The sequence below is a fragment of the Cebidichthys violaceus genome, unplaced genomic scaffold (assembly GCF_023349555.1).
Source record: "Cebidichthys violaceus isolate CVI_PGR_0920_01 unplaced genomic scaffold, fCebVio1.0.p SCAF_17, whole genome shotgun sequence".
Classification (NCBI taxonomy): domain Eukaryota; kingdom Metazoa; phylum Chordata; class Actinopteri; order Perciformes; family Stichaeidae; genus Cebidichthys; species Cebidichthys violaceus.
This window is the reverse complement of record NW_027176340.1, coordinates 3643743-3666043: the sequence shown is the minus strand read 5'-3', so window position 1 is coordinate 3666043 and position 22301 is coordinate 3643743. Positions and strand designations below refer to the sequence as shown.

At 43.0% G+C, this 22301-nt stretch overlaps 1 protein-coding gene across 3 annotated transcripts in view; it reads right to left on the bottom strand.

The window, feature by feature from the left end:
* Nucleotides 1-19756, bottom strand: part of LOC137873775 (SLIT-ROBO Rho GTPase-activating protein 3-like) — a 31703-nt gene extending 11947 nt beyond the window's left edge. For all 3 annotated transcript variants that reach the window (XM_068712172.1, XM_068712173.1, XM_068712174.1), the window contains exons 1-9: nucleotides 19164-19756; nucleotides 12376-12571; nucleotides 8517-8679; nucleotides 6375-6437; nucleotides 2960-3151; nucleotides 2503-2631; nucleotides 2180-2401; nucleotides 1954-2055; nucleotides 93-290 (exon numbers count right to left, since the gene is read on the bottom strand). In XM_068712172.1, the coding sequence (XP_068568273.1) occupies nucleotides 93-290; nucleotides 1954-2055; nucleotides 2180-2401; nucleotides 2503-2631; nucleotides 2960-3151; nucleotides 6375-6437; nucleotides 8517-8679; nucleotides 12376-12571; nucleotides 19164-19230 (1332 nt within the window). In that variant the 5' untranslated portion in view covers nucleotides 19231-19756. The remainder of the gene's footprint in view (nucleotides 1-92; nucleotides 291-1953; nucleotides 2056-2179; nucleotides 2402-2502; nucleotides 2632-2959; nucleotides 3152-6374; nucleotides 6438-8516; nucleotides 8680-12375; nucleotides 12572-19163) is intronic.
* Between the last annotated feature and the right edge of the window lie 2545 nt (nucleotides 19757-22301).

Sequence of the window (22301 nt, the reverse complement as noted above, 5' to 3'; positions counted from 1 at the left end):
AGATGAAACGCATTAAAGAGACAATTACCGACGAGGCTGTTATTTATAATGCATGTGCTCCATGCTGCGGTGCCGTTTCTCTGAGAACTCACGGTGAAGTAGAAGCCCTCAGTCTCATGCTGATTGGCTCGTCTCTTCACAATGTTTGCCTTGCTCATGTAGGAGTCAGAGGAGGCCGATTTGACCGACTCTGTGGATTGGCTGTGCTGGAAGGCCTCGGAAACATCGAAGTCCTCCACTGTGAGCATGTCCTGAAGGGTCTGCATGGTGGCGTCGAGAGTCTTCCTCACCTGAGAGACACACACACACACACACACACACACACACACACACACACACACACACACACACACACACACACACACACACACACACACACACACACAGAGAAGGTATTTGAAAACGTGTGACTTTAATCCAGTATCTACAACTCATCCGTTTCATTTTTGTTATGCACAATGATATGAAATCTGCATGGAATTACTTACAGACAAAAAAAAAAACAAAAAAAATATTGGTGCTACACTCAAAGTAAATACTTGTGTTGTACAAGTATTTACTTTGAGTGTGGTGTAATCAAGCCAGCGGGCCATTTTGACAGCAGATTGACTGACAATTGTAAACAACAGGCAGACAGGAAGGCAGTGTAAAGACCCATATTAATAACTGACAGGTGTGACACACGTACGCGCACACACACACACACACACACACACACACACACACACACACACACACACACACACACACACACACACACACACACACACACACACACACACCCAGGCGACCTTTCAACAGGTCTCTGTGAGTAACAGTGGCCTCGATGGCTTCAGGGAGCATGCTGGGTCGACCCCCCCCCCCCTCCCCCAGTAGAGGCAGGAGACGAGAGATGATTAATGATCAAAGATAAACATAAATGCAGGTTGTGACAGAGGGAAGGGTGTTGGCTGCCAATCCCAGTTTAAAGCATAGTGTAGCAAAGCCCCAAAAAAAAGAAAAAAAAAAAAAAAAAGGTATTGAAATGCTTCAGCTGCTTCAAGTAAGACAAACGGCTCTTTGATGAGTGATGAGCTGTAAGAGAAATGATCAGCCAGATCTATTCTGACCCTCGAACTGAAGCACCTTTTCAAATTCAGTGTTTCAGGAGTTCGGCGTTTTGTCAAAGCCTGTTGACATTGTGTTAAAGACTGACCTACGTTAGAGCAGCAGATGTCTTTAAGACTTTTCCCCTGTTCTGCTCTCTGGCGTCCACACTTGATTGACAGTTTAAAAACGATAACGCTTTCATTTCCTGCCACAGTATATTGCAACAACCCCGGTGACGTGCAATGGCCTCTGACTTTTTAAAACATCTATGACTATGACCATGTTAATCTGCGTCACACCGTTTGTCTTTTATGTTTTTCCATCAACACTCAAGGATTTTTCACTCTCTAACAAATTATTTGACTCTCGTTAGAATTCTGTTGTGCTTTGGTGGACGCAGCCGGGACACAAAATGGTTCTTTTAATTTTTAGTCGTGAAATTATTTTATTTTTTTTTTCATTCAAATCGCAATGCCGTGCATTTAGTCGCTCGCGCCACAAGTTGTACCATTTCAGGGTTTCGTGCAGTTTTCCCAGCAGAAGTGGGCCACAAGGACCACTTCTCATCATCATGAGTGTGGTTATTGTTTAGGTCATCATCCACTGACTAAATTAATCACAAGATGACGCGTGAAGATTCGGGCGGCTGACCACCTCAGCTATATGCGTTTTCCAAAAAAGGGAAACCCTGCGTTTACCGAGTACATATGACTCGGCACATTTGGCCACACGTCCTCTTCTGAGTCAGTAGAAAAGAGCATTACATGTGTACAGCACACTTGCAGTGAGCTCGCTAGATTTTGAAAATGAAATGCTGACACCAGCTGCCTTCAGCCCTGGGAGTTTTGTGTGCGATTCCCTCACCTCTTCGTTTTCTATCCTCAGCGTGGCCAGGCGAGACTGCAGCTGGTGGTAGCGCATCAGGAGCTCTGTCTGGACAGGCTGCTGCGCACTCACCTGACACACCTGGGATTAAGAAAGAAAAAAAGAGAGGTTTAACGTTCAGAACACCAAACACGCTGACATGCGTTTTTTGTATCGAGAACTAAGACCGGTGCATTCTTGCGGCCCTTTATTCCAAGTGACTCACCTCATCCCCCATGTGTGGCTGACAGTCGAAGCGTGCTGGAGGACAGAAGAAATGGCTTTGTGCGTCCATAAACTTCAGCTTGTCTCCTCTGGTGTCCATGGCGTCTACTGCTCCCTCCAGCAAGTCCAAACCCTCGTGGCGAGAAGTCTCCAGACTGTACTCCGCCGACAGGTAGGTTCTCAAAGTGCGTGCCAGGCTTGCATGGAAACCTAAGTCGCAACACTGAGGACAAGAAGTAAAACATTTAGCGACCGCAAACCAATACAAAAAGGCAGAGAACTGGTGGGTCTTTCAAACATTTGGCTCAGACAGTAGTTACTTACATCTATCATGTCTGAGACGTCGTGGATGTAGTATTTGGCCACCAGGGCATTGGTAGCTGCCAGATTGAGAAGATAGTCGTTCCGGGCCTTTGTGCATTTCAGCTTGTTTTCAGAGTACTTGGCTTGTCTCTAGGGAGAAAGGGGAAGGGAGAGTCCCATCAATGCCAGGATGTAAAATGGATTCTTAATGTACTCAAAGAATGCAATACGACATCAATCGGATTTTTTTTTATCTTATATCATCTGTCAATGTATGTAATACAATGTAGAGACGGGCTCCTCGTAGCGGAAAATGCTTTTTTCCTAGTGTCACTTGTACAAATGGAAATTCAAGAGGTTCAAAACAAATGCATTTGTTCTTGAGTGTGGATATTATGTCTGTAATGTACAACACATTACATCATATATATATATATATATATATATATATATATAAACCAGTCGACTAAAAACCGACCTTCTCCTTCATTTTCTCCATCTTCTTGACGGAGCTCCGTCGCTGCGGACGTTCATCATGACCGTACCGCAGCAGATGAGAGCCGGTGTCGTTGGCCTTGCCAATGTGCTTCTCTTCCTGTTTCTCTGCCTCCTTCAGCTTGCTCTCAGCACTGAGGCTCTCAGTATGGTACATGTGGTACGTCTTCATCACCTGTCAACAACAACAACAACAACAACAGTCAAACTGTACTCAGAACCAAGGGCATCATAGTCACACTGAAAAGGAAGTGACTTTGAGGAGGAATATAAGATATATGCAGAACTTCAAGCTGAAATGTTATGTTATGATATTACCGGAAACTCTGACCAGTAAAAATTAAAAAGATACTTGGGTTCCATAACTGGCTACATATGTCAAACACCGTGAAGGCACATTGTGTATTCATAATTTTTTCATTCTTCATACAATTTAATTTTTTTCTTACAGCTACTGGAATAAAACCAAAATGTCCTTTCTACAGAAGGCGTGCGAAACAGAAAAATATGTCTAGATATATAAAGTATAAATATATAAAATGTTACCACGTATTCCCCCCATCTCCTCCAAAAAGGAGCTTAAATTATGCAGGCATATTAAATACTTGTTAAATACAATTTTCTAATTTTATGACCACATAAGTACCACATCATGATATGGTTAATGTTTCCCAGGCCTCAGCGTATATTACAAATGACCTACTGTAACCCTAGAATATAGAAGTTTTTAATTACACGCTTAGACATCGGGGAGTGTCTCTTACTCATCCTGCTCACGGGAGAGTCACATTTGGATCCACATTTCCCTACTGAGCTGAGCTGGAGGTGTTGTGCCGGGTGTGTCTGTCTAAAGTGTGCATGTTTGTCTTCACCACAGCTTTGTAGTAGGTTTAAAAGAGGCTCCTTGCACTGTAAAGCGCTGGGATTTGTACTACATCCAAATTCATCACTGCTCCAAATACAGTCTACCCTCCCTCTGGTCAGATCGCTTTAGAGGCATTTCTCATAAAGATTAATTTTTTTTTTTAAAACAGCGTTATTAAAGAGATCACATACGAATGTTTAACTAGAGACCCTGAATAAACAGTTCAATTAAACAACATCTGGTCCTCCCATCGCTCACTCTCGAGTTCTGGTTTCCTAGCAACCCTGACTGAAGCGGACGTGCAAAGGACAGTGAGATTGATCAGCAGGGGGATGAAGGAGGTTACCGGGTGACAGAGAGCAACCTTCCTCCGTGAAACAAGAAACTACTTGATTTCCTCAAAAATCCAGCAGCAGATCAATAGCGGAGTCCAGCAGGCTGAACGACACAAAGCCACCTAACAGCTTATTTAATTTAACATTTAACTCAAAACTGATAATGCAAACTAATTATGCAAGTTAATTTCAGCCGTATAACTTTATCTAGCACAAATCTTTACAGACTACTGCAATTTCCTATGCTGTGCTCTGTAGCTGCAGACAGACATTTAATAATGCATGAATCAGAGAGAGGAAGAAAAAAAAAAATCAATATCAGCAAAGCAGTAGAGTGCTGTATAATGTTACATGTAAGAATATTAGTATTAGCGATTGGAAGCATATTCACTTGTACCAAACATCCTTTTAAAATGAGAGGGACTGCTCGTCAATAATCACTGGAACTGCACTGCAATTAAACAGTTTCCAATAATATGATGTATATTATCTCTTGTATAAGCTGTTTATGCAAACAAACACAAACCATGCTACAAAAAAATCCATTGTAGAGTAATGTGCGTCATTCTGCAAAAGATCATATAAGCACTGTTGACTTTGGCGCAGTTATAGTACAGGTCAACATCTAATTTTAAGTAAAAGACCTAATCTTGGCCAAGGTTTCTTGATTAATCACTTTCAGGAATTACTTAACAACATTCTAGATGTGATGCAGATCATTCGCTGTGCGGCAAGTAGCCAAAAGGTGGAGTTTTTCAAAATGTACCAATGAATTAGGCAGAGAGAGAGTCTAGAGTATCGAAAAAATAAAAGTACAGAATTACAATCTATACAGTTTACGACCCCAGCTAGTCTGGATAACAGAGTCAAATTACAAAACATCTGAAAAACTACGCAAGACCATTGAAGTACTAGATGTGACTCAGTAACTAACGATCATTATATCACTGATGATCACTGACTGGCTCCCTGTAAGAGCTCGCATCCAGTCTAAGCCTCTGGTGCTAGAATACAGGGCAGTGAGAGGAACAGCTCCTTCCTATCTCCAGGCCACGGTCGAGCCTTACACCCCCGCCCGACCACTTCGCTCTGCTGCCTCGGGGCGATCGCTCAGAGGTCCCGGCGGCCGATCGACCCGGTCACGGCTGTTTTCTGTCCTGGCCCCACAGTGGTGGAATGAACTCCCCACTGACGTCAGGACAGCGGAGTCGCTGCCCATCGTTCACCGCAGGCTGAAAACCCACCTCTTCAGGAAGTGCTACCCTGAGCCTTCCACTCAGCACTTATTGTTTTCATACTAGCTTGTTGCACTTATTGTATTCGTATTACTTATAGCACTAACTGTTTTTCTTGTTTCTGCCCTGTACTTTGGCTCTGAGTTATGCTCTGCTTCATGCTCTTAGATGCTTGTTTGGAAAAGGAAATGTACTTATGACTTCTGGTGACTAGTAGTTCTTTTGATTACCAATGTTGATGCACTTATTGTAAGTCGCTTTGGATAAAAGCGTCTGCTAAATGACTGTAATGTAATGTAATGTAATGTAATGATGAGACCCAGAAGGAGGCACTCCGGTGTGTTTGCTGTCCCACATACAGCAGAGGACATCACATCATCGGATCATGGTCTTCTCTCAAAACACAGCTGTTGTCCATCTATCTTCACCATTTCTGCGCGTTTTGATTCCACACGCGCGTGTGTGTGTGTGTGTGTGTGTGTGTGTGTGTGTGTGTGTGTGTACGCCGTTTCCACGCGTTGTATGCGCGGCACAACATGTGACAACAGACAGAGTGACGGACACGCAAACATCTGCGCGTGATTACACTTGACATCAGCTGAAATTAAAACAGCAGCTCGTGTTGGCTGTGAGCACAGCGCACTTCTGCGGCACAGACTGCTGAGTCTGCTCGAAGCGCTGCCGGAGGCAAGAACGTTCTCCCCTTCAACTGACGTAGAAATACACAGTGGGAGGAAGAATGCAAATGCTCTCCTCTCACGACCTCGGGAGATGGACTGAAGGACCTGTTGGGAGGCTGCATTGCTGATAAGGCATATCTGCCGTGTGCCGTCGTCAGGCCAGCTGTTTCACAGGTTACAGGTCTGACGACAGGCGAACAGAGGGGGAAAAGGCAAAACAGGCAGGTTGCTGTCGGCAAAGAAAGGTTAGGCATGAAGGGGCGATGACAGCTGTTCTACTCACGGTGTAGAGCTCATTGGTGACTTTCACCAACTCCTCATGCATCTGCACCCCGATGTCTTTGCTCTGTAAAGGGGGAAAAACAGGCGATAGTTTAATTTTAAAAGGACGAACGAAGGCAGGTATTTAAAATCTAAGACCAAGAACTGGGTAATTGAATGGGATTACCGTGAAAAACTAAAAGCGCTGTGTGCGTGTGTGTGCGTGCCGGTTATATTTTGTGTGTGAGGGATGTCAGCGGGACGTTGAAATGCTGTCATTACTCTGCACCAGAAAAGATCTAATACAATGCCCAAAGTGCACGTGCAGACGAAAATAGAACGGCGCAGTAGCTGCAGAACATTTCCCAAGGAGTAGTGTCACAGTTCCAGCTCAGTTACAGGGGCTGAGAGCCTATGATGAATTGGCCAATGTCCCAAAACAGGGCTTATAGCCCAAGAGGAGGAATGAGGCCAGCGGAGAATGACTCTGGAAATCCTGTTGAAGGGATACGATGCGACGCTGAGCCCAATCAATCCTGGGTTGTTGTTTGTTGTTTTTTTTGCCTGCCTCTCAGGGACCACTTGTCCAAAAAAAACAACAAAAAAAAACCAGCAACCTTGCATTTTTTACATATGACAAGAATTAAATTCCAGCACATTCAGTACAACTTTGAATTAGCAAAATGGCAGAGTTCATTCATTCCATTTCCCACATGTGTAATTCGTCAGCAGTTGAGACTGCATTGCAGCTGAACACAGGATGCTTACAGCATAACAGGATTGTTGTTCTGGAGAACTTTGTCGCAATTTGACTTAACTTCTTCCAGAAGGAAACGGATAGCTATTGGTCCTCCTCTTTATACCGGCCGCAAGGGATCCCAGTTCTCATAAAAGGCTCCCGTCGTGACAGTGCAGAGCCCCCTAGAGGGCATAAATTACTGTAGACTCCTGCCGCTGTCAAACGATACTGATCTAGGATCCCCAAGGCAGACTGTTCATCCCCACCCCTGAATCACGGGCACTCTGCTGCTTCCACACATACCCATACATTACACACCGAACGATGTGAAAGCAAAACCCCAGAACAGGAGGTGTCAGACGAATGCATTCTATGACGTTTTAAATAAAAGGCACACGTTCCGTCTGACTCTCTTTCTCTCTGCAGGTTACCGAATTGAGTTTTAGCTAATGGGAATTTGGTGTGAAATGGAATGAGTGGGGGGGGAGTATGGGCGACAGGAGTGATGAGTTGCGAAGAGCATCAACAAAAGGTTAGTGATCTAAATAGGGAGCAAACTGAGCATGCTATTGAGAGTGACAGCACACAGGATGAATGGGGGAGGTTCAAAAAAGAGAGAGAGAGAGAGAGAGGAAATATCTCGCTTACTGTAGACACACGATACCAGGGGTAAAGCGCCTGGTGCAACGTTAAGGTAGGATGGGAAGCGGTAAAAGGACACATCGATTCAACGATCCAATATTATCGATGGAAGGTGGAAACTTTGATACGCTTCGTCTTTAAGATACGCCCTTTATTTTCAGATTCCCACGGCACGTCTGTGTCACCAATTTCCATCCTTCCTACAGAGCCCAGTAACAACATCTTCAAATCATATTTCAGTTGCTTTTGTGAGTGCAAATGGGACGGATTGCGCGTTAAGGGGCGTATATTGTCTCATAACGATCACAGGCCCCTCAATGTCGTAATGTGGCACGCTTGTATCGTTGTCCAAAGAATCAATATAATATCAAATCGTGATGAAACTTGTGCTTTACACCCCTAGTGTTGGGTGGGAATAGACAACCTAATTGGCCATTATTTGAAACCAGGCTGTAAAGCAGCTGGCGAGAACCTTGCAATCAAACACTGTCCTGTAATTGAAGCGCTGATTTAAAAATGATTATTCACGAAAAGAGACGATGACACAGCGAAGCGGCTCATTAGCCAGAATTGCCTTAGATTAGTTACTTACTATGCTGTATGACAACCACGCAGCAGGACATATACTGCACTTCCTGATACATTTCAACATATTTTTTACTTACGTCAAGTTCCCAGCTGTGGGCATTAGTCAAGCGATTTGAGCAGATCAGTTGTGTGACTGTGTGCGTCGGTAACGGTCAGGCTGCAACGTGGCCTCATTCATTTCATTCAGATTCTGACCTTTTTGAAGAGTCTGATGACATCCTCGCCCACGTGTGCCAGGCGGACAATGACGTTGTTGTTGTAGATGTCGCTGAGAGTGGCGTGGTCTCTGCTCTCCCGCCTGGTCTGGTCCAAGACCAAATACCAGCAGTTGACCGTGGATAGCAGATTCTGGTCCTTTCTGAAACAGGAAGGAGGAAAGACTTCACAAAAGACGAAAACGTTGGTCCAGTTCAGTAACCAATGTCTATAAAACCACTACAATATCAAGACCACACACACACAAAAAAACATGCCAATTGTTGCACGATTAGTTTGACTGTGTGGAACAGAACATATGACGAAGACCGTCTAACAGACCGCACAGCTCTCACATTTGATCCATTGGTACTGGGGCTCCACGCATTAGAGATCAAGGGGTCACTACACACGTAGTCAGGCATCAGCAATAAAAGGAGAAAGCTGTACACACACACACACACACACACACACACACACACACACACACACACACACACACACACACAGGAAGGCATGCTGACTGCACTCGTCTCCTTGCTCGAGGGAGCATGTGAGTTCAATTATCCTCACACCGAAGAGTTTTTCCTTCTTCTTTTTGTCTTCAGAGAGCTTTTAACTGTTTTTTCTGACCTCCAACAACTGTGGCTGCGATATAAAAATTGCCGCATCATACTTTTTGTACACCGTCTGCTTAGAAACCGTGCGTAAAAACCTTTGGCTCTTGGCCGATCGTTGACCCGTGCCGGGATCCGATCCAAATCCAAATTAATTTCTCTGCCACGGTAATCTCTTTATGCGAGAAGTTGATTCAACAAAATTCACAAAACGAATATTCTCTTACACGTCGTGCTGAACACCATTACGTCGCTTGCGATTTGAAAATATAAACTTGCTTAAGGCTGCCAACTCCTTATTTTGGCTAGAAACCAATGCTCCACCAGCATCAACATCCTGACCATCACAAGCATGACCAAGGCATGAGTAATAATCATCAAGAGCAATTCCTTCTTTCTGGTTCCTACCCAGTATATGTTTAGTATGTGTATTCTGCTTTTCACAAGGCTGGTCATAATACCTTTCACAACTGAAGTTAAGGAACCTTTTGTTGATCCAAAAAAGGCTTATTTTGCATATTTATGTCAGACGTCTTTCCGTCGATCCAAGTAAATTGTGAATTCTCTATTTTCAGGCGCGGAGAACCGCAAAGTTATATTCTGGGCCCCTAATTATTCTGTATCTGCCGGTCAAATAATACACTATCGCTGCATTTGTTTCTATGAATATGGTATAAAAATCCTATACCATTAAGAATATGAATGCTACAGTATCAAATGCTGTCTCGAAAGCAACGGCTAATAAATGATTCATGTGAATGCTAGACTCTCTGCAAATCATCGTTGAAAAAAAACCAAACGCATCCTCGACTGTAGTTTGACTGTAGTGAGTCAGAAACGCAGCAGTTATTTTGGACTCGTGTTGAAAGAGTCGTCCTGACGTATTGAGTTAACCGCTTCAACACTTCGATCATTCTATCCTTGGAGATGCTTTTATTTTCTTTTTTGAAGTTCGCTCTAATCTTCAGCGACGCAAGTTTCCATACTATTACAGAAGGCCACATTACAGCTCCCTCTACGGATCCAAAACAACGCTGAAAATGAATCTGACACTGACCTAAATACCAGCAAAACAAGTTCATTGAGTTCACTGAAAACCACATTCAGACATATATTATCACATGCACATGATCTGTTATTCGTACCAGGTCTGAATGCAACATGTGTAATCTATATTCTCTGTAATTACTCTTTGATTCTAATGCATATTGTTTATGACTCTATCCTTACAACAATGAGAAGCGTTGACGGCAAGTGAAAAGAGTTGCATTTGTGATGCTAAAGGTAATTCCAAGTGCCGGACGTTAGCATATCTGATCCTTTCATCCTTTGATAGAAAATAAATTTAAGAACCCATGAACAAGCTGTCCCTATGGGCCCTCCTTTAAAGCAGAGCAGGTGTTTGATCCTGTACATGGGGCACCAGCAGCCCGACTGTAAATCTTCGGCTGTTGGCCGCTCTTGAATAAGGATGAGACCGTAGGATTCAGGACACACCGGGGTCAATGCAGGACTTCTTGTGAAAGACGACAGAAGAAGCTTTTCTTCACGACAGCCTACAGGAAGTACCGTATCGCAACAAGGTCTCTCTGCATCATACAGTAGAGCACCAGCCAGCTGAACTACAGTGAACTGACGACACAAAAAAAACACATTCTGCATCTATTAACTATTGTAAAAACATATTGGATATAAATTGTGTTATTTCAGAATCCTATTTTTGATGCAGAAGTTCTATTAAAAAGGCGGTTTTATCTCCTGCCAGCCGGTTTTATTAGATCTGACATCGGGAATGAAAAATCCGAACTGATCCTGGATAAGAAAGAAGGGCGCCGAGGTTCTGCCGATGAAAAACAAAAAGTCAAATCAAACGAGGGAGATCACAGAGCCAGAAGACCGCGTGGGATTATTAATTGTCCATTGTAGTCTGTGAGCGTGAATCTAGCCTTCGACAGATATAATGATGACCATTTAAAGTGACGGTGGTGGTGGTGGTGGTGGTGGTAGGGGGGGGGGGGGAATCTGGGACAGCAGGGTGCAGAGAGAAGTCATGCAATGCGAGTCTCTTCCAGGGGTCTCCCTTTGAGGGAATGCTCCATTTATCAATGTCGCAGTGATGGCAGCGCCTTCGCCGCGATCACTCTTTATGTCCAAACGGTCGGAGAGACTGAAAGAGGACCGGAAAGACCTGAATAAACCAACGTGTTTGTTACGCACCACTGACACAGCCAGGTCACAAGAAAGGGTGTGCAGCTGCTTAAGTATCAATTATACCATCTCTACTATAAAAAAGGTAAAAACTATTACCTGCACTGTTGATAACATACTACTACATTGGGTATTAGAGAAGAGCAGATTCAAATAGACGTCAATTTTGGTATATCATCTCAGCAATGTCCAAATATTTGCTTTTTCAGGAGGTTTCAGCCACATTTAGCAGCCTTAATTGGTCCATTTCCAAGGCTAAAACTTGTCATTGGATGTACTGTAACTTAATTTTGACCACGCATTCCGCCTTATTCATGACCACTGATTCAAATTAACCAACATGGCCACGGGCAGCGTGTACAGCGTGTATATATATATATATATATATATATATATATATATATATACATATATATATATATATCATGTGAAAGTCACAGCGAGCTGCAGGCTGCTTCAGAGCATCTAAGCAGCAACATGCTGTAGGGTACGTTTGTTTCATGAGCACACACACACACACACACACACACACACACACACACACACACACACACACACACACACACACACACACACACACACACACACACACACGCATTTAAAACAAGTAAAATTATAACCTACACTGTTGCTTTTAGACGCCTCACTGAAGCTCTAATTTGTTTTTGTTGCGTTCCATTGAGAAAACATGAGTATTTGGGTAGCCGTCTAGCGTGAAAAGTGTAGTGTGAGAATGGAAATGAAATGACAACCACAAAGAAAAGACGGGGGTTGGTGGGTTGGGGGGGGGTCTGACCTAGTTGGGAGGAACACAGCAGCCTTAGGCCACAAGCTTCCTTGGCCCTGGCTTCATTTCAGGTCATTTCTCCTGTTCCACCCCTCCTCTCCTCTTTGTTGTCTATCCCTCCTCTGCCTTCCTCTTTTACTGTTTTCCATCTCCCTGCGCCGTGCCGGTGATCAGTAATGAAATATGTAACAGTTGTTTATCGGTCAAAAACCCATTCGATGCAGACGTTCCAGTGCTTAGGACTCACTTGAAGTGATGGTGCTCTCTCGAAGTGCGGATCTTGGCAGAGTAGCGCTCGGCCAGTTTGTCCAGGCCTCTGGAGTACTCGAGCTGGAGCTCGGCCTTTCGACGGAAGAACTCCTGCAGGTCCTGCAGCAGCTGCAGCCGGGACTCAGACTGCTGCTCCAGACAACGGAACTGCTCCACCAGCTGGTTACGGATCTCTGAATATCAACAAAAAAAAAAGGGAGAGACCACCTTCAGAATAAACACAGCCTCTCTGAGGGAGTGGGCTGACACGCTGGGTCTCACTTCTGACTGCAGGTCAGCACTTAACCCAGCAGTGGATGAAGTAAATACAAAGATGGAACGGCACAGTCGAGCATTAAGGCACTAATAAAAAAAAAAATAAAAAAAAAGTCATCATAATTGGATAAAAAAAAGGATGTCAAAGTGCATTTGTCTGCTGTGTGTATGTGCAGTGGGAGGGAGTGTGGGGACGTCTAAATGCTGGGGTAGCACATGCATATGAGATGCATGTCTGATGATTGCAGCAGACAGGACGGAAAATATAAAATAGGTCAGCTTCTCAAAATGCATTGTGCCGAGTGAGCCTTTGGAGGAGTTTGTCTTGAAAAAAAAAAAAAAAAAAAAAATTGCGGGCATTCTGTCGATTATTAAGATTGCTGTGGTTTTCTGCTTATGAGGTTTCGAAACTCACTGCTCCGATTCATAGTCTGAGAATGAGGAAGAATATTTTTATTGTTTGAAGAATATTTCACTTCGGTCAAATACATTATATCCCGTTTGTAGTTGTATTGTTAAAGTAAGGTAGGCTTAATGAATTACCTTTAATATATGCTGGTGTATTTAGAATATAGTTAATTCATCTAGGTTTTTAAAAATGATGGGAATAAATATCCACAGACTCCCTACTGGGCAGCTTGTCCTATTGACCTCTGTGATTTCAGGCGATAAAAACGTCCACTGAAGTAATAACATCTCCTTTACGGTTTTACATTAACACTGAAAAGGAATACAAATAACATTTTATTTTCAGCCATATACTGTTTATTGGTAGGCTGTCATAAATCCAGTGGCTAAGTGGCTGCTGGATGCGTTTCTGCAGACGAACCAATGAATCATATCGGAGCCAGGAGCTGCAGTGATATGCTTGACATCACTATCAGGATACGTTCACGCGGTTGACTCCAGTCATATCTGTACAGGTCCACACCTGGTTCGAGGCCTCATTGTTTTTTTAATTCCTGTTTTATTAAAAAAAAAATTAAAAAAAAAAAAATTAAAAAATGTAATTAAATATATTTCTTTTTGTATAATATAATAATATTAATAATAATATTAATTGATAATAATATATACATTTGCAAATTTATTCTAATTACAAAATTAATCATTTGGAGGAGAGAAGTGTGTATGTAACACCATAAATCGTCACAACATCATTTTGAGCTCACAACTGTGGATTATACACACAAACACACACACATGGGGGGGGGGGGGGGGCACACGCACACACACACACACACACACACACACACACACACACACACACACACACACACACACACAAAGCTTCCCTCTCTTCCAGACAATAAGAAGCAGTTGAGCTACACTGAGATGGCTGAAGATTCCATTATGACAGACTGTTTCAGCCATGCGCATGATTGCCGCACACTGAAAGAAAACTCTGTAGAAATGCATCAATGGAAAAAGATGTCCCAGTAGAAGAAAAGTCCCCTTGTTCGCTTTTAAGACGTGGTTTCTGTTTGTACAATAAAAAAGGGATTTCAAACATGTCTCCCCCGTCGTCTGCAAGTGTGTGAGGCGAAAAATGTGAATGAAAGAGCGAGAGGGAGAAAGACACGAGTAAATACGTAGTCCCTTGCTGTCTGGAGATGTACCCCTCATGGTCCCCATAGTTGCCCTGTTGCCTGGTTACGCCTCTGGAGGCATCTCAATGAGAGCTGGCCAGTTCCCTGCTTTGACAGTCGCAGCAGTCAGTCTGTTTAGCATAAAAAGGCCAAAGACGAGGGCAACTTTCTCCGCTTTGAAACGCTCAATAAACAGCCTGCGCTGATGAACGAGGCAGCAATCAAAGTTTAAAATAGAAATACATGTCACTGCAATGTACTCCTGTGCTAAAATAGACCACTGGACAACACAATGCGCTGGCCTGTGTGACTCTGCTCTTTCTTAAATCACATAAAAAAAAAACGAGCAGTCGATGAGCAAATCTAAAATTTGATTTTTAACGGCATAGTTTTATCAGCGACACATCCAAATAAACTCGCGATGTTTGCGTTGGCTCTCCTGCGAGCGTGTTATTTTTAGAAGCTAAACTGTTACTAGGGACTGTGCCATACTGCGCTTCATTCGATGAATGATTCAAGCCTTTGCAGAGTAATGCATAATTACCAGGAAGCCGGCGAGGAGTTCAAGTGAATGATGTGAAGAGAACTAAAGCCTCAAAATCTAAAAAACGCAGCCTCTTCTCCCATCTTTTCACTGACGACACAATGCTACAGATGTCTCTGAATGAGGTAGGGAGTCGTAGAGCTGCACCAGGTTGTCTGCCTGGGAACAGCGCAGCCAAAATGACTAAAATGTTCCACCCCCCAAAGGCTTTTTTTTTTTAAATTTCACTAATAGGTCTTTACCCATTTGTAATGTGTATATTCCTCCTAACCCATATGGTTATTTTCTGGTGACTTGAACAAGCAATTTTTTTTTTTTTTTTTTTTAGGGAGCATACATTATTTACCAGAGTCCTGAGGGTAACGCTGAAGCAAAATGAAAAGAACTTCTCAAGATGCTTAATCTGGTAGTGATTGAGCATTGGGGATAATTTAATAAACGCAGTCGTGTTAAAAGTCTATTGAAAATACATCAAACTAAACTCAAGCCACCCCAAATACTGGTCAGAATGTCCCTCAACTCCCACATTTGCTTAGTCACGTCCGAAGGTAGAAAAGGAAAGTACCTGCCTGAGCTCGGCTGTTATGATGCCTTGAGCTCCTCTCTTTTAAGCTACACATTCGAAACCACAAACCATATCCGAGCGCCAAGTTCAAACGCCGCTACATGCCTGGATCTCTGATGTAACTAAATGGGTGTGGGGGCGGGGGGGGGGGAGGGACTATTGGTCATTGTTGCCTTGCGGGGTTGCCAGTAAGTCAACTGCACTGCAACAGAGCGCACCAAATATCACATAGTGAGGAGTCCTTGTCGCCACGGTAGCACAGCCATCGCAGCGGCCTCCGCGGCGGTGTCTGCAGTTAGCCATGCGTGGCTAGTCACGTGTGGCCTAACCCAGACTGACACGTTGACATGATTTGGTACAAATCAAGGCTGCGTTTCACAGAACACTCGTCTCCCGAATGCAGCAATGGCTACGGTATGCCTTTACTGCCCATTTGCCGGAGACTCCTCGTCTCTCGCTCTCCGCACAAGTATCTCTCTAACGAGAAAAGGCATCGCTCTCTGTGCAACCACGGGACAGGAAAAGCCGGGATGTAGCGAGCGGCATTTGAAATCTCACGTCGCTCAACTCCCGGTATGTACCTGTCGTCACAACAACAGTGGTACCGAGACGCGGAGACAAAAGATTTCAGTTTCACTGTCGCAGCCGTGACATTTCACGACGGTATCAGTCGAGGCATTCTTTCCTCATGATGAATCCACACGGAGGGCCGTGCCTCCACGCTCCGTGTGGAATGCATCTCGACGGCGAAGGAGTGAGATGCTACTCGTCACCAAGTCAGAACGATCAGCTACACGAGCTACAAAAACGTTTTAGGGACACATATCCATGTAAAGTCAATGTTACATAACGTCCGCATTTCTACATGTTACCCTTAGCGACAGCACACCTTACAATAAACGGTTTAAATATTACCCCATTAGAGCAATTTGTGCAATGATACTTAAAACGTCTCTGCTCCAAACAGATCAAATGGCATTAAAGAGAATGTGGCCTACAGCTAGAAGCACAGTACGATGAAGGGTATATCTCATTTCCTCGTGTTTTTTTGTTTTTCTGGATCAGCAGGACGCTTGGAGATATGTTAGGCTGGTCAACTACACTCCTTCAGAAGGACTAATACAGGTCCAGACCTGTAAAGCGTTGGGCTCACAACACACACACACACCAACAATCACCGTTTAAATGAGACCCCGCCGTTTTCTGAAAAAAATGTGGCAAGTTGAAAAATACCGCAAAGTGCATTAGGTTTGTGTGGCTGATTGAACTGCTGTGTAGTCAGCAACTCAGCAGTATTGGAGGCCAGTGTCGGTGTCAGAGTAAAGCCCCCCACAGCTCCAAACTGATCTAAGCCCAGTTTGCAAATGAGCTTAAGATGTCAGCTTAAAAGCTTTTGCTGAAACTGAGACGAGAGACTGCGATGGCTCTCTCACACAGAGAGAGAGAGAGAGAGAGAGAGAGAGAGAGAGAGAGAGAGAGAGAGAGAGAGAGAGAGAGAGAGAGAGAGAGTCAAACAAATAAACAGACAAAGAGAAGACAGGGAGAACATAAACCACACCTCTGTCTACTAAATGCTAACCATACTCTTCATTCCAGACAAATGCTGACAATGTTTCTGCTCTTTAAAGTCTTCAACAGCGGTAGGTAAAGTCTAATCATGTCTGTAAAAGAAGAGTTGGACTTTGGTAAAACTTGTACATATATTTGCACCGATACTCTATTGACTTCATCTATAACAATATTGACTTCAGCGGCATCCCCGTTTCAATAACTTCTATATGCTTTCACAGATTTGAAATGTGAGCTGTACAAACAGATAGTGGTTTTTATTTTTTTATTATTATTGTTTAATGTGTATTTGGATGTAATATAAAATAAATCAGAACATCTTCATTTTAACTGAATTAAAGCAGTGCAGTTCATACATGCAGGAATGCACAAGATAAAGAAAATAAAAACTGTAGCAGCAAAATGTGCTCTTTTGGGAGAAAGGGAACTGTTGTGGCTACTAAGTAAAATATGATATATCATGTAAAATAGTCTCTCCTCACTTAGATAAGATGACGTATACCACTGTCATGTCTGGGTGTCCAATATGAAGTTACAGCCAGCAGCCAGTTAGCTTAGCTTAGCATAAAGACAGGGTGAAGCTAGCCTGGCTCTGTCCAAAGATAACAACAAAAAACAACTCACGACTCACTAATGGACACATTAGATCGTGTTTGTTTAGTCCGCACAAAAAAAAAAAAAAAAACAACAGGTGTACAATAACAATAGCTGCTCGACCTCAGGAAGAAATGCTAGCGGTTTTAGCATTAGCTTCATATTTAGCGCACGGGTACGAGAGTGGAGTTGATCTTCTCGTCTAACTTTTTGTTGAACTAAATGAAATGAGTTCAACCGTATGAAAACGTGTATACAATGAGATACATTTGCTCTGCCATTCAACTGTCTGCAAGAAAGCAAATAGGGCCGAACAAACGGCGGACACCTTGAGATGCCACCGACCCATAGAGTGAACTATTGGGCCCAAACACACACACACACACACACACACACACACACACACACACACACACACACACACACCATGAGTTCACAGTGGACGTTTCAAATGGTGTTTTCTATACCGAAGGCAACTCTGGTGTTCGGGTGTTTCAGAGTGCTGCTTTTGCTGTTGGGTGATTTTTGAGCCAAAAGTGTGAGCAGAGGCAGCCTACTGTATAATGGACCTGTTTTTAAATACTGAAATGCTTTTGCTTCATTACCAGAGTTAATAACACATTGGTATGTATAGCGGTTATCCAGGTTTAGAATGTCAACTTATTCTAGAAGAACGGCCGTCTGCGTCTGTGAATAAAACTACGTAACCACAACTGTGAGAGGGTGATGCACGAACGTGTTAAAGTTCACGCCGCCTGAAGTCGTCTCTAAAAAGGGCTGAGAGGACAAGCCACCTATACACATCCTGCCCTGTCTGTTCCAATACAGTGTCACTGGTCCTGACTCTCTCCTCTCTCTCTCTCCCCCTCTCTCTCTCTGGGTGGTTCATCTAGTCACATATTTAGCGGCAGACAGTACATTCCTTTCATGGTTCATAATTCATACAGACAGCATACATTATTCATGGACTTTCTGAACTGTTTGCTGTGTGATCTTTTCATCTTTTCTTCACAATGTCCTGGAATGTCAGAAAAAAAATTACTCATTGCTGGTATTGTCTTTTAAAATGACATAGGCTAGGTTTACCATAATATCATTTTAAGTATATTTCAACCTTCATTTCTGGGAAGAAGTTGTAAAATGTACCCTGATGTCTGGATGTACCAGTACCTGAGGTGCATGACCTCCAGTCCACTGGAAAGACCGCACAAGGTGAACTGATGCATTCCCTCGTTGGGTGTGCATCATCAGAACAGTGTCACAGAAATGCCAGCTGCACTTTGACACAAATCATCCATGTAAGCTGCGTGGCCACACATGTAGGGGCTTGGCATGTTTAATGAGCAGCAAACATCTTCAGCGCAGAGGAACCAGTTCAGCCAAGTTGCATCTCAATCAATATATATCTATACATCTCTGGATTCAAGTAATACCCGTATCCCAAAAGACAGTTAATGACATGCATTTATGAGACATTTTCCAAAGAGATATGTACCAAAAAAAAAAAAAATGGCTGTCATCTATAACTATGCAATCTGTCCCGCCCCACAGCGCTGCACACTGAAAGCCATATAAAGCGTGTGGTAAAGTTACGCAATAGCGCCCTGACACGCAGAACAACAATACGATCAGGCCTGCGCGTTACCAACCTTTTACTTGTGTCTCATACTCGGCAATAATCTCTTTGTCCTTCTTGACTTTCGCATGAGATGACATGTTTGGGGGGGGGGGGGGGGAGAGAGCGGATTTGTGCGATCCTCGGGCAAGGAATCGGCGTCTCGGTTGCCACAATGCAGCGTTTTTTTTTTTGTTGTTGTTTTTTTTGCCCCGTCCGCAGTCCTCTTCCCAGATAGTTGAGCAAACAATCAGACGCGAATCATCGCCCGCTAGACGCAAACTTCGGAGGAATCAAACCGCACTTGGAGGCTCTGAGGCGACACGGCCGCTGCGCTGCGCTGCGTTCGAGGCGATGTCGAGACCTAAAAGTGCATAATGATCTCCGTCCCTGACCGCTCCTTTTCTCCAGCACTCTTCAGTGAATCGGGAAACAATTCACGTCTGATGTGCATTTCGCAGAGCCTGGAGTGAGATCTGAGAGACACGGCTATGGCAGCCTCGGCGGGTAACAGCACTGAGCTCCTTCTGCAGTCTGTCCAGTCTGCTGGGGTTTTTTTCTTCTTCTTCTTCTTCTCTCCCTCTATCTGCAAGTTCAATGCTGCTGCTGCTGCTGCTGCTGCTGCAAAAAAAAAGGCTGAATGGATGTGAAAGTCAATCTGAGACTCCTCCCCCAACCCCCTCCCTTCTTAACCACTTTTCTCCTCATGGATGATTTAAGATTTGTTTGAGTGAACTGATATGAAAACTATTTTTTTCATATTTGAAGGAATGCACATAGTGTGTTGTTGATTACAATTTGAGGGCTCTGTTTCCAGGACATGAGTTGTTAACCTGCATGAAGCTAACTGCAGAACTCAGGATGTAGTTGTCCAATAAAGGCAGCCATTTTTTTTTTAATTCAAATTCAAATGTTAGGCATTATGTTGTGTATTTATATTAGATCCGCTCATTCATAACATCGTTTTGAGACATAGAAGGACTGTTAGAATATGGATGAAATACTGGTGTCTTCGTAGATGCATGCATTCTATGTATTTTTGAAGACATATATGTACTCATTTGTTACTGGAACACTCATCATTTGAAGTATGTATGATCACCATACCTACCAAAATATGATTCTGTATGATTGTGAAAAACGACAAGATCTTTGTCTCGTGATTATAAGTGTTGATGGACCATAGGGGCTTGTGTTACAAACATGATAACACTGGGGCAGCAACTATGGATTATTGTTGTAATTGTCAGTTGATCTGACGATTATTTTCTCAGATAATCAATTCGTTTTGTATATGAAACGTCAAAAAATAGTGAAAAATGATGATATTCACTTTACTATCAAAGAAAAGCATCAAATCCTCATATTTGAGAAGCTCAGAACATGTCTTGACATTGTTGCTTAAGGAATGACTAAATCGAATATTAAGATAGTTGCAGGTTAATTTTCTGCCGATTTGACTAATTGATTAGTCGACTGCTCATTGGACCACTAAAGATCTGCCGTTCTATCAACGATGAGCTGTGAACTCATCACGGTATCTTTTGCATTACTGTGTAGATCAGTTTACCATCGCAACATCACAAAATTATAGAGAAATGAATACTCCAAAACTACAATTTAGTCTTTAAAATCAGCAAAACTGGAGGCGTGGATTCTTCTTGGCGTCTGAACGAGACAACTAACCGACGACACAGACAACAGATTTCTGGGTGGCAGAAACTGAGGGGTTACAAATGAGTGACTGAAGCCATTCTCCACTCCAACACTTTTGATAAAGATGATGGATTATCTCCCCCCGGAGAAATGATGGCTCAATGTGTCACTCTGCTCTTTCGCCCTCTCCGGCGCTCGTCGCTGCTGCACGGTTTTCTGACAAATGCTGTCAAATAACTTCCCGTGGCTTCCCAAGTGCCACCGTGTGCTATGTCCTCCGTCTTGCCACTTCACGAAATGTGTTTTTTTTGTCTCAAAGCAATGTGAACCGGCGCAAAGGGCAGCGATAATTGAGCACTCTCGTTTTGAGACTGCACTTTGAATTGTGTCAAGAAATCCTGCTCTGCCTTTGCGCCCGATTTCTCAGGAAATCGGTGGGCTACTGTCAGCCTGTGACGACTGTTACAGCTGGGAGAGAGCCCAGGAGAAATCAGCAAGACGACCCTTCAGTTGTCACGACTCAATCTCAGAGTAAGCCTGATCGAAATTGGGGGTTGGTTTGAAATAGAATGTGAAAAAGGCTGGGTCTAACTAGGCCGTGGAATCTTTAACAGCATCCAATTAAAGGCCTTTACGGGAGGAACGATCATTACATGGAGCACCTAGAAAAGATTAGTGTCCTTCAGGAGGCTGACAAAGATTCCTCGCTGTGTAAACGTCAAAGTTACAGCAGTCTTTGTGGAGGTATTCAGGAATATACTTAATGTCCACTATGTCAATTCTATCATTTTAAGGAAGTGATGACTTTACACTGACTGTATGTGTATGTGTTTACTATTCAATCCTAAACTAAAATATTGTTCATTTAGTTAAGGCTCATGCTTTGTATGACCTGATTTGTCCTCATTTGACCTCTTTTTTTTCCATATCTAAAACTTTTTAGATATGAATTTGTTTGTGAAATATGGTGAGTGTACTTACATTTTACTCCCCCGGACATGACCGATGGCAAAATCTGTAGTTTCAAATGATGAATTTGAGTTATGTCCATGTCATTGTGAAATATTTCAATGTAGGTTTACAGTAAATAACTCGCTTCTAGTTGCATTGCTTTCACAGCGAGTTACTGTGACAATTTTACGGTCAATTACAATAAAATTACAGCAGTGCACTGTGACTTCACAGCCAGTTATGCCATCAGATTGCTGTCATGTATCGGTATGCCACTGAGGAATTACAGCATGAACTGTAAACGTAGAATCAGTAATTATCTGTAAATGTAAACTTGTATTTCAAATATGATCATAAATAATGTAGAATTGACTTATTCTTAGATGTGTTGTGTTTATCTGTTAACTCATCACAAACATAAACATTTATGTTGCAGTTCAATCAGTGGTCAAATGTAAAAGTCCTATAATGTAGGCCTACAAATTCTAGGTACTGTATGTTTGATTATACCAGAGGCTGTTTGTTTAAAGTTGATTGGTTTCCAGTGCACAACACCCATCTTTTA